Source organism: Prunus mume, linkage group LG2 (assembly GCF_029339155.1).
Source record: "Prunus mume cultivar Tortuosa linkage group LG2, ASM2933915v1, whole genome shotgun sequence".
In the NCBI taxonomy this organism is placed as follows: Eukaryota; Viridiplantae; Streptophyta; class Magnoliopsida; order Rosales; family Rosaceae; genus Prunus; species Prunus mume.
In genome coordinates, this window is record NC_142699.1 from 4,777,016 (window position 1) to 4,795,024 (window position 18,009).

General features: G+C 36.5%; 2 protein-coding genes across 4 annotated transcripts; both read left to right on the forward strand.

Annotated features, from left to right (window-relative positions):
* The first annotated feature begins 1,792 nt into the window (after positions 1-1,792).
* On the forward strand, positions 1,793-3,321 carry LOC103319504 (Chaperone DnaJ-domain superfamily protein). The gene has a single exon (XM_089045583.1). It carries the CDS (start codon positions 2,128-2,130, stop codon positions 3,073-3,075), a length of 948 nt encoding a protein of 315 aa, XP_088901709.1. The 5' UTR covers positions 1,793-2,127; the 3' UTR covers positions 3,076-3,321.
* A 7,789-nt stretch (positions 3,322-11,110) lies between these two features.
* Positions 11,111-16,829, forward strand: LOC103319536 (uncharacterized). 3 transcript variants are annotated; one of them, XM_089047598.1, is made up of 17 exons: positions 11,111-11,303; positions 12,796-12,945; positions 13,092-13,183; positions 13,270-13,312; positions 13,422-13,478; positions 13,575-13,629; positions 14,154-14,236; positions 14,310-14,339; positions 14,599-14,748; positions 14,895-14,986; positions 15,068-15,110; positions 15,220-15,276; positions 15,373-15,427; positions 15,903-15,985; positions 16,062-16,091; positions 16,180-16,437; positions 16,515-16,829. In XM_089047598.1, the coding sequence occupies exons 2-16, from the start codon at positions 12,799-12,801 to the stop codon at positions 16,429-16,431; spliced, it is 1,269 nt and encodes a 422-aa protein (XP_088903724.1). In that variant the 5' UTR covers positions 11,111-11,303; positions 12,796-12,798; the 3' UTR covers positions 16,432-16,437; positions 16,515-16,829. The 3 variants fall into 3 exon arrangements, with proteins under 3 accessions (XP_088903724.1, XP_088903725.1, XP_008219308.3); XM_089047599.1 differs by lacking the exon at positions 16,062-16,091 and having other exon boundaries at positions 11,112-11,303; XM_008221086.3 differs by lacking the exon at positions 14,310-14,339 and having other exon boundaries at positions 11,115-11,303.
* The last annotated feature ends 1,180 nt before the right edge of the window (positions 16,830-18,009 follow it).

Here is an 18,009-nt window from a genome sequence, read left to right on the forward strand (position 1 = left end):
CAACATCACGAGTAAAACTCATTGCTTTGTCATGATGTATGGTACATTCACGGAAGGTTTTACAAGTTTTACAGGATAACAAGTTATATGTTAACTTGAAAAAGTGCACTTCCCTCACCAATAAGTTGCTTTTTCTATGATATGTTGTTAGTGCATATGACATTTATGTGGATGAAGATAAGGTGCAAGCTATTCGGAATTGGCCTACCCCGAAAACAGTTAGCGACGTGCGGAGTTTCCATTGCCTTGCAATGTTTTAATCAATAAAAAGTAAAGACTCACATATTATACCAATCGATCAGACAAGCACCCACATTAAATTATGTACCTGACATACAGGTAAATAGTGTTATTATTAGCAACGAAAAATACTTAGTCATAAATCATGTTACCTATGAGTTAGGAACATAAATTAGAAGACTACCAAAAATAGACCAAAAAAAAAAATTGTATGTTACCTATAAAAAAAAAAAAGGTACATAAAATGCTATTACACATTGTCGAAAATATGAAAAAATATATATATATATACACACACCTATGCAATAGGCAATAGGCAATGTGACATAAATGATTATTACCCAATTCAAGTCATAAAGGGCAACATTGGAACAAAAAATGATTTTCAAAATAAAATAATAAAAAGATTACATCAAAAAATATTTAAAAATGAATGTAATTTTATGTGACACAAAAGTCAAAGGACTTTGATCAAAGTCACCAAATCCTATAATTAAACTCAACTCCTCAATAAGAATTTGGATCTATATAAACTTTTCTATACATTTTTTACTAGTGAAATCACACATCATCTGAATTCATTGATTTGGAACCTCTCAATCTGAATGGAGCCTAACTTGTTTTTGAAGATATTAAGTTTCTATTTTCCTTGTCTTGCATGCATTTTCACAGTAATCAACAAAATCATCACCATAATCAAGAGCGGAGCCACCAAGGGACAAGTTTGGTCTCGGGCCCCCCTCACCTCCTTTTTCAAATCGGATGTAAGCAAGTGCTACATGAAGAAAACATAAGATTGTGTAAACAAGTTACTATTTGATCATAAAGAATGAGTGGTCATGCGACCATATGAAATCAACAATGCCTCCACATTAATAATGAAAAGGTTACAAAAAAAACTTGATCTATATAGTTTGTTGTGGATGGAACAGCCTGAAACACTTCATTATTATCTTTCTAGTGTATGAAACTCTTCATTAATAATACGTCTCCAGTTGACTTCTTAAATATCAAACAATGTGATACATGGCAAATTCTTATTGGTTGGGATTTATAAGCTGTGATTTGAGTCCAAAGGAATTTTGCTTTTCAGAAGAGATGGAAGTATGTAAAGGATTTCTAACACAAATTGCTAATTTTTGTCCTTTATCGCAATGATCACGTCCAAACCACGTATTAGATGGCTCAAAATCTTCTATGTTGACTCTAACAAAATCATTATACAAGTAAGGAGAGGGAATGATGGCTTGCCATTGGGTTGGGTCGCTTCTTATTATTGAAACCAAAATCACAATTGGAACTCAAAAGAGGAATTAGGGTTTAATTTGTTGGGGATTGCAATGACTTTGAAGGAAGATGGTGGGAAGTATATGAATTGGTGGTGTCAATATTCGAGGATCAAAATGTAAATTTACTATAACTTCAAGGACTATTACTACAGTAATTTTCCTTTTCGATAATATTGGTGGAGTGAAAAAAGAGGTATGTGAGATTTGATAAAATATATATATATATATATATGAGAGGATTTTTCAAAAAATTTCCCAATGAAATCTCTTGGCACGCTTGGGCACTTGGTTTTGCGCCATTACCATTTCCAAATTTCCGATTCCGATTTGAACACCGTGCGAAGGGTCAAGGCGATGATCAGGGGATGCTCATTAAAATGACCAAAACAACCCCGACCAAAAATAAGATCACCTCTGAAGCACTCTGCAATTAAAAGCAAAATCAAGCCCCAATAAATATCCTCGAAGGAAAAAAAAGAGACTGAGTGAAAGAGGAACTTTTCGATTTCAATTACCATTTCCATTTCCATTTTGGATTTCGACATTTTTTGTTTTCCCAGAAAACCAGAACAGCAAACACCATCGGCCATCCAAATCCATGGATCCAAACAGAGTAGAAGCCGAGCGCTTGCTCGGAATCGCCGAGAAGCTTCTACACAGCCGAGATCTGAGCAGCTGCCGCGACTTCGCAATTCTGGCGCAAGAGACCGAGCCGCTATTGGAAGGTTCAGATCAGATCTTGGCCGTCGCCGACGTGCTCTTGGCCGCCGACAAGCGCGTAAACAACCACCACGACTGGTACGCCGTTCTCCAGGTCGATCGCCGATCCGAAGATCAGGATCTCATCAAGAGGTCATATCGACGGCTGGCGTTGCTCCTCCACCCGGACAAGAACAAGTACGCTTATGCCGAGCACGCGTTCAAGCTTGTCGCCGATGCATGGGCCGTTTTGTCCGACCCGACTCGGAAGCCGATTTACGACAACGAGTTGGGCCCGTTCAGCCGAGTCGATCTCAGCGCGCCGAATTCGAACAAATTGCCTGTACGGCGCGTCAATCGGAGCCGAAACGACGCCGATTTGACAAACGACGGTGAGCATCATCAGCAGCAGAGGTCGAGATTGTCGACTTTCTGGACGACGTGCCCGTACTGCTATGTGCTGTACGAGTACCCTAGGGTTTACGAGAATTGCTGTTTGAGGTGTCAGAATTGTAAGCGCGGGTTTGAGGCGGTGGTTGTGCCGAATTTGCCGCCATTGGTGCAAGGCCAGGAGGCCTACTACTGCTGTTGGGCCTTTTTTCCGATGGGATTTGTGGGCGGGACGCACGCCAATGGCGGGAAGGGTAAGGCGGCCCCGGCAGCGGCCGCAGCCGCCTTTCCCAATTGGATGCCACCTGTCTTTTCGACGACGCCTCAGAGTAAAACTCCGGTGGCTGCCACGGCGGTCCCCGTGGCCAATTCGGGTGGAGTGATGGATGTTTCGGATGGGAACCCGGATTTGGGGACTAATCAGAAGAAGAGGGGACGGCCCAGGAAGGTTATTTGATTTGGTGGTTTAAGGCAGATGACTCTTTGTAATTTTTAGGTTGGTTTTCTGAAGCTGCTCGGTTTGGAAAACGCAGAAGGTACTCTCTTTACAGTCTTTACTTTTTGTTGTTGTTGATCTTGGGGTAGAATGTAATTGTTGCTTTGTAGATGTTGTTGTCTTCTGAAGTTATTGAACTGACTGCGTTTGTAGATTTTGTAGTTGATTTGTAATCAGTAATGTGATGCCATTAAGCTTTTTCAACCATTCTATGGAGCCTTTTGTTGTCTCTTTATACTGGATGCATGCACATGTAAATTCTGTGGGTGCATGTCTGTCAAGGTAGCTGATTAGCTGAATCATCTTTGGTGTAGATAAACAGAACTGAACTGAAATCTTTTTTCTTTTTTTAACACTCGAGTTCTATGATATCGTAATGAAGAAAAAATTTGTGATTGTTCATTTGCTATGGTAGTTACTGTGTGCTGTTCAATTTGTAAAAGAATGCAGAGGTTGACAGACAAACAAGAAGACTAAAATTAAATTAACCGAGGCTATAGAGCAGACGGTAGAGACTCCATGAAGTTTAAGTACTGCTTAGATATAAACTCATTACCTTGCATTCAGGCTTCAGATAGCACTCGGAACTGATTCTAAGGAGCCTAACTAATTGTTTCTTCATATGCATATTTTCTGTGTCGGTGAAACTCCAGAAGAATTGTGCACTCGAAACTTCATGTCATTACTTCTATAGTTGCAGATGCTGCATCACAGCAGTTACAGCATCCCCTGTTATAAATGAGTGTCAGCAGCTGTTTTTGATGTAGATGATGAAGTATACTGGATAGAAATAATGTATGGGAGTATTCTGTGCGGTCATTGTAAGTGCAGTTCGACTTTTAACGTCTAATAGGCTTAACCCGCAACCCCTAACTATAAAGGGTGAATACTACCTTTAAGGCTGCAAGTTTTTCCAGTGATTTGTGTAGATACATAAACGTTCTTTGGGGAAGAATTTAAAGAAATTTAGAATGGAATTGCTGTTAGTCTGCCTTTCCTTAGACCGAGTATTTTGTTGGATACATCATTGTCATTGTTTTTGTTCTGGGTCAAACTGATTTCATTGTAACTTCTCAGAGCAATTGCTGCGATTTTAGGAAACAGACTACTGCAAAAAAGAAAAAAAGAAAAAAGAAAGAGAGAGAGAGCTGTACAACATGATAGATTTGGTTTTGGATTAATGATATACCCTACAAATGCCTGTACTTTTACAAGGGACCACGTGCATAGAGAGAATTTCCATTTCCACTTAACGCAGGAAAACATTGTACTTTGGTGTGTGGATTGTCCTTTTCGCATTTAAAGGTGAAAGTGATCCTTTTGCATAGTCTTCATTGCTGAGGCGTGCGCAAATGGGATGAAGTGAATTAGGATGGATGGTTAATTGGCATCAAATTTGATTGACTTTATGAGGAGAAGTTGATCAATTTTGCAGGTGCATGCAAATTTACAGGTCCTATTCCTTGGCACCAAATTATTGCAGAACTGGAACTTAGATGCCCAACTGCTGTACTCATACGAATTATTATTATTATTATTTTTATATATGTATAATTATCTTTGAGTTTGGATCATGTCATTGTCTTTTGGTTTAAGGATTTTTGCGGACATTTTGACATGAGGGACTTTAAAAAAAACAAACAAACAAACAACAAACATAGGGTCGTGTGGTAAGCTTTTTCCTTCACGGGTTTTTCCTGCTTTGGGGCTTTTTTTGACAAGGTTTTGATGAGACAACCTCAGGGACCGCACGCCCCTTTTTTTCTTTCCAGTTGTTCTGGTTACAAATTAACGAAGTTTCTCTTTCTTTATTTATTTCAAAAAATTAAAAAAAACGCCTTTTGTCCTCCCTCCCAAATGGAAAAAAACAAAAACATGAAATTCGTTTTCACGGATGAGGGAAATTTCCAACAACGTTTGCAGGCAGGCATATGATCCTCTTATCTTAGGAGAGCCAATAAATTGTGTTATTCCCAAGACTCTTGGATAATGCTTGCTTTATGGACAGTCTGACGATTCAAGCTTTGGAATTTCTCTTTATTCTTTCTGTCACACCAACATGAATTGCCACATCACCTTTTTAATTTTCTTAAATTTTGTTATTATTATCTCTGTCAAGTATGTATCACATGTTTCTGTTTCTTATCCTCAGCTTAGTTTTTCCTGTATCTTTTGGCCTGTAAAATATATCCATTGATTGTAGAAAGAGAAATAACGCATAGAGAGAGAGAGAGCCATACAAACCTGGGAAACTAAATAGACCAAAAATATAATTATAATCAAGAAAATACAAGTGTTGAATTTAGAAACCATGAAAAAGCTGACTAAACACATAAGAATGTATTTTGCCTGAGAATCCATCCCAGCTGCAAACGTGTCCTTCTCCGCTATTGCCATCTCATTGTGCCTTTCGTGAGAAGAACAGAACAGGTTTGCAGCTGGGATTGGCATTGCTATAGCGCTCAAGGGGTGCTATTATGTAGGTGGCAAAGATGTCAATTATCGAATAATCCAACTCTAAGGAGCTAATTCAAAGTGTGAAGGGAAATATCTCAAAAGGCAAGTGGAGCTAGCATCTATCCTATTTTGACGATAGAGAATCCGGGAAGTGAGTAGATTCAGGTCGTGTGTTTGGCGTTGGATTACACGTCAAGCAAATTCGGTTTCTGATGCCTTGGCAGGAAGGGCTTCAGATAGCAATCCTAACTAATGGATAACCGGCCGACTGATTGTTTATTCATATCCATATTTGCTGTGTTGGTGAACTTCTAAAACAATCTTGCACTCCAAGCTTCATATCATTACTTGTACAGTTGCACCTGCTGCATCATAGCAGTTACAGCATCCCCTGTTATAAATGAGTGTCAGCAGGCTGCACATGTTTTTGATGCAGCTGCTGAGTAGTATACTGAATTTATAGCAATATGTAGCATTGTTGTATGGCTGTTACTTCTTACTTGGTTCCGAAAGGCTCCGTTTGGATGGAGGGATATAAAAGAAGGGATTTGGATTTGAAAATAAGGCAAAATTTGCTAACAAAGAATAACCACATTAGATTAAGTTCATTTGGAATAACTAGATGTAGTATCACATGTAATTAAGGAATCATTTGAAATCCATTCTTGTACTAGTCTAAGGAATCCTTCCGTCCATATGGAGCCTAAGTTTTTCCGGTCGATACGTAATCTTTCTTGGTATTCCCTTCGGGGAAAAATTTGTTAGAAATTTAGAATAGAATTGATGTTAATCTGCCTTTCCTAGACTGGCAGTATTTTGTTGGTTTGGTACTAACAAATTTCCTTGTGATACTTCTCAGAGCAATTGCTGCGATTTTAGGAAGCAGACCACTGCAAAAACACAAACTTTGACAACATGATAAGATTTGGTTCTGGATTAGTGGTATACCCTACAAATGCCTGTACTTTTACAAAGGGACCACATGCTTTAGAAAAAATTTCAATGTCCATTTCCATTCAAGTAGGAAAGCATTGTACTTTTTTTTGTGTGTGAATGGTCCTTTTCGCATTTAAAGGTGAATGTGATCCTTTTGCAAATTCTTCATCGCTGAGGCATACACGAATGGGATGAAGTAAATTAGGATGGATGATTAACTGGCATCAAATTTGTTCACTTTGTGAGGAGAAGTTGATCAATTTTGTGAACCAAGAAAAAATAGGTGCATGCAAAGATTACAGGTCCTACTCATTGGCACCAAATGATCGCAGAACTGGAACTGAGACACCCAATTGCTGTGCTGATATCAAAGTATTTTTTTTTCCCATATATAATTAGTTATTAGTTTTGATAATGTCCTTGTCTTTACATGAAATTCGTTTTCACAGTTGAGGGTAATTTAATTTGATTTTGGATAATCTGCTCCAACAAGCTATGCAGGCATATGGTCCTCTTATCTTAAAAGAGCCAATAAGTTGTGTTATTCCCAAGCATCTACTCTTGGATAATGCTTCGCGGGACAGTGACAACTCAACCTTTGGAATCTCACTTCTTCTTTTGTCAAAGGTAGGAAGGGGAGGGGACATACTCACACATTGACGTCTAGGTTTTGAATTTGAGACCACTCATTTTAGGCCAAACATACTTTTTCATTATGGTATGACCTCATTGGCACTTTGGAATCTCTCTCTATTCCGTCATACTTTGGAAAAGTTATTGTGTACATATCGCTTGTGTAAGTAAAATGCTTAGACATGCCACTTTTTTATACCACTTTATAATACCAACGTATGTGGCAGTTGACATAATAATTCTGAACCCTTATGTGGCAACTAAAATAATAATCCATGTCATCTACCACATCAGCTCATATTTATTATAATTTTTAATTTAGTGAACAAATTAATAGATATCTAAAAATATGCCCTCCGCTTCCCTCTTCTCTCTTCTCCTCCTCCGCCCTTCTTCTATCTCCCCTCGCTTCTTGCCCGCCCCTCCCCTCATTTTCCCTCTCCTCCCCAGCTTTGGATGGCTTTGTTGTTTAGTCGTGTTGGCTAAATCGATTGGATGCTCTTTCATTTTGTTTGTCTTCCTTTGTAGATTTTGGATATAGACGAGGTGGCTAAGCAGCTTTTATTTTCTTGTTGTGTATTTATAGTTTTCTTGATTTGTAATAATTGCATCAACTCCTCATGAGTTCGGTGTTTGATTGTAATCTAGTCTCCACTTATATTTTGTACTTATGAGAGTTCAAAAGTTGTTGTATTGGCATATTTGGGCGATCTGATCCATGTTAGGTTCGTTCAGGTGTGCTACTTTTATGCAGAAATTTCTTTGGCCTTATGTGGCATGTATCCTAATTAACCTTATATGATTACTATGCTTTCATATTTGTATTACCCATTTGTGAGTATTTGTATTTGTTCTTACCCTTGTAGTTGATGATCTTTGTGTTTACTTCATGAATACAATTGTGGGTTTTCTTTCAAAAAATAAATAAATAAATGCCTCTTTCTCACTCCTCCCGTATCATCCCTTTTCTCACCAACGTGATTGAAGACGACCACCACCAACGGTTCAAATGGGTCGTCAATGACAATAGTAGCGCAGAAAGGAGAAACCAATAATGTCAATCACTTGTATTGTCAAATATCTAAGGGTGCCCACAAATAACACTCCCGTGAGGTAAAACCACACGAACTTCCTATTTTGATGCTCCAAATAACGTCACCTATTTGTCCAAATCACATGAAATGCCTATTTTATTCGTGTAAAAGGTGACATGGATAGTTACCTAAAAACCAAATCTTACACAATAAAACTGAAAAGTCTAAAATAAATCATGTGGAAGGTGACATTGGATTATCATATCAATGTCACATAATATGGTATAAAAAAATAGTATGAAAATGTTTTACGTCTAGCATTATTTTTTTTGTAAATATAAGTAATACTACGGATACCAACTTACATACCAACCATGTCATGTGTCGCATTACCTTTTCAATTTTGTTCAATTTTATTATTACTGTCTCTGCCAAGTTATCCCACCACCACCAGGAACGCCAGTCTCCACCTCTGCATAACATCACAATAATGATGTTTAACAAAGTTGATTTGTTTTTCATTCTTTATGAAGTTGAGTTCAACCCATCAAATGTTTCTCTTTCTTCTCCTTAGTTCAGTTCTTCTTGTATCTTCTGGCCTATAAAATAGCCATTGCTTGAATAAAGAGAAATAACGCACAGAGATCCATGCAAACTTAATAAACATCAAACTGGAAAGAGAGAGACTTTCATGCAATTTCACGTGTCATTGTGTTATTGGTTGGAAATAGCAAAAAATGTTATTTCCGTCACAAGAAGTTTGTATGAGCTAGGAAACTAAATAGACAAAAAGTACGAATCTAATAAAGAACATAGAAGAGTATACTTGATCGTCTAGGATTTTTTCTGTGTGGTGTAAAAAACCTTGAAAAAGAAGCAAAAAGTTCTAACAAACAATGAATTTGCTTTGATGAATTGACGTCTTCCACTCCTTGGCGGCCCAACTATGGAGATCCAGAAAAGGGAGAATCTTCCTGTGGAAAGGTTTGGCTTTCTATATTCTTTCTTGGGAGTTTTACTAGAACACCCTAAAATGGAAGTTGAAATTATAAAAAAATCCAACACCCAAAACACTTTATAAACACACCCAAAACTCATCATTACACACACTCAAAACCCATTTATAAACACACCCAAAAAATATACAATTGTTGATTTTGGGGTTGATTTTGGGTGTGTTTCTATGTTTAAATAGTGTTTGAGTTTTTTTATAAATATATGTCTAGGATTGAGTTTATTTATAAATTTGTATTCTTTCTTTGATTAATTTTTCTGTTTTTTATAGGTGGACAAGCTTCATTTCTATTATGTGTGTTTTATTTTTTATTTTTTTTATATATATAAAGAAATGTGTGGGCCTTTAGACCCTATGTATGCAATTAGCAAAGGGTAAGTGAGGGAGGGTTATGGCCCATATTAGGGTTTAGCTGGATCCACCTTGGATGGACTTGATCTGGAATTTCACATCTCATCATTGCGGCTATTAAAGTCCTTTTTTCCGGGGGCCAATAGTACTGTGGCTATTAAACTTTGTATATCATCGCTTATGAGAACTAGATCAAAGAAAGAGTGAGGTATTTTGACCCAAATCCTCCGTCACGACCGAGTTTGGAAGAGGTAATTTGATTTTTCCTCTATCAAATTCTCCATCACATTGCAATGTTGTACGCCCTCAAATCAACTTGGGATTCCCAGGACGTGGGGAACCAGCAAAGAAAAAATATTCATATCGACTCTATGGACGTTTGACAATGGCAGATCTAGTACTACATCGGTGACAATGTTGCGGCTAGGATGATGCTACGGTTTGGTTTACTTAATCAAATAAAGTTAAAATACATAAAAACGACGACCAAACTAAAATGAATGACTTATAATTTGATATGGATTGTCATGTTATGTGACATATCAGTTTGTATTAAATAGTTGACACCCCTGGCATAACCGTTGTAAATATAAACCATGTTTGCATGTCATGTACTTTTTAAAAACACACTCATTCTTTCTTCTTCTTTTTTGGGTCAAACAGAGTCATTGTAAACTAGCTTGAAGCTCAATTCTTTTGGCATAACCATTGTAAATATAAACCATGTTTGCATGTCATGTACTTTTTAAAAACACACTCATTCTTTCTTCTTCTTTTTTGGGTCAAACAGAGTCACTGTAAACTAGCTTGAAGCTCAATTCTTTTATTTTTTATGGAACCCTAAACTAGCTTGAAGCTTATTTGGACCAAAAATCACTAGCTTGAAGTTTAGGGTAGCACCATAAAAGAAAACTTGGAAAGCTTGGCCGAAACTCAAGCCCAAACCATATGGATATTGAGTACCAGTTTTTGTGCTATTTTTGGGCCCATCCAATTCGGGTTGAATTGAAATAAAAGCTTGGATGAGAACTAGGTCGGGCAATTTACAAGGCTAGCGGCAATAACAACCAACCCACAAGATAAAAAAACAAAATAATTTACCACCTAGTCTCAAAAATATAACCGTTGTGAATTTGTGATCAAACACTTTTTGATAGATTCGAACAATGTTTACAAACATGTGTATTGGAATTATTTCAATTCATAATTTTTCATGAGTTTACTAACATAAAAAAGATAAAAAAATTTGTGGGTTGCACATTAAAATCAATATTGACCTTCGAAATCAACAATCAGATGAACTAGGATAGTAGTTGATCCAATTCCAATCTCTTAATTCTCATATTTTTAATTCATGACTTCTTAAATTCTCAATAACTAAACATGCTTTAATAAGAAAACTTGTATATCGTGGAAATAACATTATATTGCTATTTCCAACCAATCATATTCTGCCATACATGATGAAAATTCAGCATGACGAAACTTGATTGGATAAGAATAGAAAAACAGCGTTATTTTCGTTGCACGTAATTTCTTCTCCTTCAATTACCTCTAATTTTCGACATTTGAAAAAAATAGAAACCAAACGTATACAGCCTGACAGAAAGGAACCCAATAAAGTTGATTGGCTTTGTCGTTCCAACTTCCAAGACACTTCTCCGCCCGCTCAAACCTTCTATTTCCTGTTCATCCTTCGCGCACACAGAACGCCGCTATCTTTCTCAATCTCAATCTCTTGCTGTGCCGTCTCTGGTGAAACTGTAAGAACCCAAATCCGCTTTTGTTTGAATGTTCTGTTTTGGCTGTTTATACTTTGTTGTCTCTTAAACAGTACTAGTTTTGTCATATAGTTGTTCTGTTTGGTTGCTGAGAAAATGTAGGAAAGAACAAAAGCAAGAAAAGACATCAAAGCTTTAAGCTTTGAAAACGAGGGTCAAATTTGACAATGGGATGTAAAAATGTTCGTAGAAAAATACTTATATTTTAGCAAGATAATCTGATAATGGTTATTCCCGCAAATTGTTAAGGAAAGAACAAGACGGTGAGATCAAGTTCTAAGCTTTGAAATGAGGTTGAAACGTTCATACAAACTACTTACATTTTAGCAAAGTAATCTATGCATGGTTGTCTCGACAGAATCTTTAGTATGAAGATCATCTGTCACCATTATATTTAAATGCAAAGTACATCCTTATTACTTTTGATCAGTGTAATAAAAAATTTCAAATTAAGGCCGATATGGTAATTATATACCACCATCCAAACTTTCTTTCTAACTCCATCACATTTAAATACACGTTTAATTAACTAATATGTTACTAAATGGACAAAATCTTGTTACTAACATGTTAACTTGGGAAGCAAAGCATGATGAACTTTTGCAGCCCCTGGATGCAGGTCTAAAGGTCTCTAACCTTGGAGAAAATCTTAGATTATTCCACAATGCTTACGTCAAAGACTCAAGATTTATAGATTATTCCACAATGCTTACGTCAAAGACTCAAGATTTATAGTTATTATGTGAACGACCATAGCAGTTCCATAATGCAAGAGTCTTCTGTCTCGTGTCATACTATGTCCCTCTTAGATACTTCATTGTCATGCTACTTGGTCCAGCTTGGGACTGCCTTACTCCCCCTTTCTGTAATTTTGTCTTTGGGGTTACATGGCTCGGTGCAAGCCATGAGTGAGAATGGGGATTAGTCCCATTAGATAGAAACAATCTACAATGTTTAGCACATATGCCTTTTGAGATAAAACCCCACACACGATTGGTAAATTGGGCTTGCCCATACTCCACTTCCTTAGGTGGTTAAATTGGTGAACGTATTGGGTTGGTTCAGAATTAGTAGCGTGTCCACACACTGGTTCATGTCTCAACATTTTTAAGGTCACCTCTCCAATATACTTGTATGTTTCTGTATACTGTTTATCCCTTTCTGTATGCTGTAATTTTTATCAATTGTCTAACAATAACCCAAAAGTAGATGGGCAACATAAAAAAGGCTATACCATAGTATGATCAAATCAATATGAGTGGCTTAGTTGACTTGAGTTTCATTAAAAGAAAAAGAAAAGAAAAGAAGCAAAGTACATGTGACAATTGTTCGTGCATAATTGTATGATACCGAGATACGTGTTCCATTTGTAAAATTTTGTTATCTGTAGAGGTTTGCAGGGCAAGATATTACTTTGAAGTTTTTGTTTTTGTCTTTTGTTTTTGTCATTTTTATTTAACAACTGCAATGGCAGACAATGAAAAGCAAACACCTTTCAACTGGGAAAGATCGTATTGATGTGAAAGATGAAGAGGATGTTGCTGCTAATCAATTGGGAGGCGAAGTTAAGGTGGCAGATCTGATATGGGTGAAGATCAATGGAGGCTCATGGTGGCCTGCACAGGTATTTGAAATGCTGTATTTGCTGGTTGTTGTGGCATTCAGTAGTCAAGCTATTTAATTTCATTTGCTGATACCACCAGATTCTATTTGATTTTCACTTAGTCATGGTCAAAGATCCACATCGTTATCTTCTTGTTTATTTGGTAGGTTGTTGATGACAATACTGTGAATGTTAACAACAAGCCAAGTAAAAGATCAGCAAGGAAGGTTCTTGTTCGGCTCTATGGAAGCTATGAATAGTAATTATTCTTTTTTTCCTTGGTCAGGTGTTTTGTCTTCATCTGTATTCCTGTTATATATAACTTTTGAGCGTGTTTTCTTGCAGCTTGTATGTGGACCCTCTGAAATATCATTCTGAATTTGACATAGTATGTTTTGAATGCATTCTAGAATCTCCTTAAATTCCGCCGATGTATTTGACCACTAATTTCCACCAGATTATAATAGTTTTATGCCTATTGATTGTCGAACTTTCAGATACTCAAGCAGAACAATGGTTGTTATAGGGAAATACTTCTAAAAGCTCTGGAGCAGGTAACTATTCTTTCCTTGATAATTGCTCTTGCATAGGATTGAAAACATTCGCTTGCAGTTGATGATTTCTCCTATATCATTTAAATATGTATACAGGATGTTTCTTGCTTAAAATCCAGTAGATCAAAGAAGCAAGGGTCCAAGTCTAAAGGTTAGCCAACTCAAAATCCCTGAAAAAATGTATCGCATAGTATGTATCAGTTAAACAGAATTTTGATTATTATCTAAGTTTAAATGCTTTAAGTATTAAAATTGACGGATGTCTTGAGAATTTATAGCAGATCCTATGCTAAGTTGTCATCTTCTAAAGAGCCTAAAGTAAATACAATTATGAAAGGGTAAGGTCAAATGCTTTCAAGACTTCATATTAAATAAATTTGAGAAGGATACAGAGAACACGGTTAGAGTACATCTATACTGGTTCTTTCGAACAGGCAGATGGTGCTTTCTTCTTGTGTAAATCATGGAATTCCATGTCCAAAATTCCCTGTTTGTGTGTGTGTGTGTCATAGCTCAAGTTTTGTTTCTGTCGAGGTTACAGCTCAAGTTATTGTCGCAATTTACTATTTGATGTTTATGAAATTACTGTGTTAGGAATGATCTGAAAGGAAAGTACCCTACTCTTTCTCACAAAAAGATTCTTATATTGGTCAAAATGTTTATATTATGGAGCAGAAAGTGTAGCGGTTTATTCTCCTACACGCATGTCCAATCGCAATCATGCAGGGGAAAATCACCAAACAGATTCGTCAAGCTTAGTAAGTTCTGATTTTCAATGGTCCTTATTCTGTTTGCTTATTCTTGATGTCACATACGGAAACTTGGTTGCAGACTACTGAGGCTCAGAGAACTGAATTTTCTGTGAGTTCCTTTAGCTGGTCCATGTACATGCTTATCTTCATGGGTTGCATTGTCATGAGTTTCATTAAAAGAAAAAAAAGAAAAGAAAAAGCAAAGTACATGTGACAATTGTTTGTGCATAATTGTATGAAACCGAGATGTGTGTTCCATTTGTAAAATTTTGTTATCTGTAGAGGTTTGCAGGGCAAGAAATTACTTTGAAGTTTTTGGTTTTTGTCCTTTTTTTTTTTCCTTTGTCAATTAACAACTGCAATGGCAGACAATGAAAAGCAAACGCCTTTCAACCGGGAAAGATCGTATTGATGTGAAAGATGAAGAGGATGTTGCTGCTAATCAATTGGGAGGGGAAGTTAAGGTGGCGGATCTGATATGGGTGAAGATCAATGGAGGCTCATGGTGGCCTGCACAGGTATTTGAGATGCTGTATTTGCTGGTTGTTGTGGCATTCAGTAATCAAGCTTTTTAATTTCATTTGCTGATATCACCAGATTCTATTTGATGTTCACTTAGTCATGGTCAAGGATCCACATTGTTATCTTCTTGTTTATTTGGTAGGTTGTTGATGACAATACTGTGAATGTGAACAACAAGCCAAGTAAAAGATCAGCAGGGAAGGTTCTTGTTCGGCTCTATGGAAGCTATAAATAGTAATTCTTTTTGTCCTTGGTCAGGTTTTGTCTTCATCTGTATTCTTGTTATGTATAACTTTTGAGCGTGTTTTCTTGCAGCTTGTATGTGAACCCTCAGAAATATCATTCTGAATTTGACATAGTATGTGTTGAATGCATTCTAGAATCTCCTTAAATTCCGCCGATGTATTTGACCAATAATTTCCACCAGATTATAATAGTTTTATGCCTATTGATTGTTGAACTTTCAGATACTCAAGCAGAACAATGGTTGTTATCGGGAAATACTTATAAAAGCTCTGGAGCAGGTAACTTTTCTTTCCTTGATAATTGCTCTTGCATAGGATTGAAAACATTTTCTTGCAGTTGATGGTTTCTCCTATATCATTTAAATATGTCTACAGGATGTTTCTTGCTTAAAATCCAGTAGATCAAAGAAGCAAGGGTCCAAGTCTAAAGGTTAGCCAACTCAAAATCCCTGTAAAAATGTATTGCATAATATGTATCAGTTAAACAGAATTTTGATTATTTTCTAAGTTTAAAGGCTTTAAGTATTAAAATTGACGGATGTCTTGAGAATTTACAGCAGATCCTATGCTAAGTTGTCATCTTCTAAAGAGCCTAAAGAAAATACAATTATGAAACGTTGTCAAATGCTTTCAAGACTTCATATTAAATAAATTTGAACAGGCGATGATGCTTTCTTCTTGTGTAAATCATGGGATTCCATGTCCAAAACTCCCTGTTTGTGTGTGTGAGTAGAGGTCATAGATCAAGTTTTGTTTCTGTCAAGGTTACAGCTCCAGTTATTGCAGCAATTTACTATTTGATGTTTATGAAATTACTGTGTTTGAAATGACCTGAAAGGAAAGTACTCTACTCTTTCTCACAAATAGATTCTTATATTGGTCAAAATGTTTATATTATGGAGCAGAAAGTGTAGCAGTTTATTCTCCTACACGCGTGTCCAACAATAATCATGCAAGGGAAAATCACCAAACAGATTCTTCAAGCTTAGTAAGTTCTGATTTTCAATGGTCCTTATTCTGAAAATTGCTTATTCTTGATGTCACATACGGAAACTTGGTTGCAGACTACTGAGGTTCAGAGAACTGAATTTTCTGTGAGTTCCTTTAGCTGGTCTATGTACGTGCTTATCTTCATGGATTGCATTGTCATGCATTTGCATTATCCAATAAATGTACTATTAGGTAAGGGTTTCTCCGAGAAGACAGCAATATGTCACTATACCACAAAGTAATCTGGAGCCAAATATGCCAGTTGCCAAAGAGGAAGAAGCAAAAAGAAAATCCCCTAGGGAAGATGGTTTGCAAAAGAAACTTAAACGAAATGGCTCAAGTGATCAGGCAGAAGTGAGTGTTCGGAGATTAAGAGTGATGCAGCATCTTGGCCTGATTGCTCCTTCAGGATCTCCATTCCACAAAAATGGACTCATTGTCTGACTTAAGGTATTACATTGTTGTTGTTTGTTATAGTATTGATTATCTGTGAAGAATGCTAAGTTTTCTCTTCTCTTCCTTTGCAGCTATTATGATGGTGTGCCATATAGATACTTCAATTTTGGGCCAGAACCATTCAGACTTAACAACCTGTTTTTGCCGTTAGATGCTGCTAGCTGTTAGCTTTTGATGTAAGAATTGCATAGTTGATGCATAGGTTTGTGCTGTGAGGTCACTGACAAAGTGAGCCTGATTATTCTCGGCTAGTGGATTTTTTGCTCCTTTTTGTTTCTGGGTGGTTGCAAAGTCTAGTGGGTTGTGCTCAGTTTATTTTTGTGCTTCTGGGTTAAGCAATTGAATGTAGAAGGAAAATTTCAAAGTGATGAATTTGAAATGCAGAATTTTATGCATATCTTATGTAAATTCTTATTTGTAGGAAAAAAAAAATTTCTACCTTTTGGCCTGAACCAAAAAAAAGACAGATATACTGGTATGGCCTGAAAAACAAACGCTCTAATTTTTTGGATCATACTTGTGTTATCGCCTCATTTGATCAGATGAAACAATTGAGTAGGAGATTTAAGCTCTACTTTGAACTTGTTCTTTTTGACTTGCATAACATTTTAAGCATCCTTGATTGATCTGCAACACAATTAAAACATTTTTCTTCTCCCAAGTGGTTGGGAGAGCAAAACAATGAACTAAAGCCAACAATGTTAGGCTTGGCTTATATTACACTTACTGTCAAATTGAGGGAGTGCATGATTTTTAGGGTGCCGATAAACTACAGATAGCCAGAGGCCGACGAGCTTAGTAGTACGATAGTACAGAACAAGTCTTCTACTAACCTTTTACCCTCATTTAACCTTTTTGAGAGCTTAGTAGTATGATAGTACAAAACAAGTCTTCTACTAACCTTTTACCCTCATTTAACCTTTTTGATGGTTAGGAGGTTTCGAACTTAAAACCTCTTCCAACATTGTTTAATAAATAAATAAATTTAAATATAAAAACACTCTTCTGATATTGGGAAGAGAAATACTACTAAACCAATAGCTTTTTTTAAAGTTAAAAAAACATTCAACCATGAATGTTCAATTCTTTTGATTATTACTATTTTAACCTTTAAAATATGGTTTTGTGTTCTCTTGTGACAATATATAACTAGTTAAACTAAATTAGCACAGTTTTCAGGGATTTGGAATGTTACACTAACTGCCAAATTGTGGTTTTATATACATTACCATAAATTGTAATTTTTATTGAGTAAAAAACTATATCATTATATTATCAATCTCATTAACATATTGTATGCATAAGACAATATTTGCCCTTAAAAACATGCTACACTTGCATAGTTTGTTTTTTACCTTGGCTACTTTATTTTTGGTTTCTTTATTGCTCTTGTTATTAGTTGTTGCATTTCCTTTGTTCATTGGCATGGCTCAAGCTAGCATTCTAGCTTTTAGCTCTTAGCAAAGCCAAAAAACTTATAGCTAGGTTTTGGACTGTCAGCAGGACCTACACAAATATAATGGGGTTCAAACAAAAGCCATTTTAGGGTGTGTGGTCCAGGCAGAA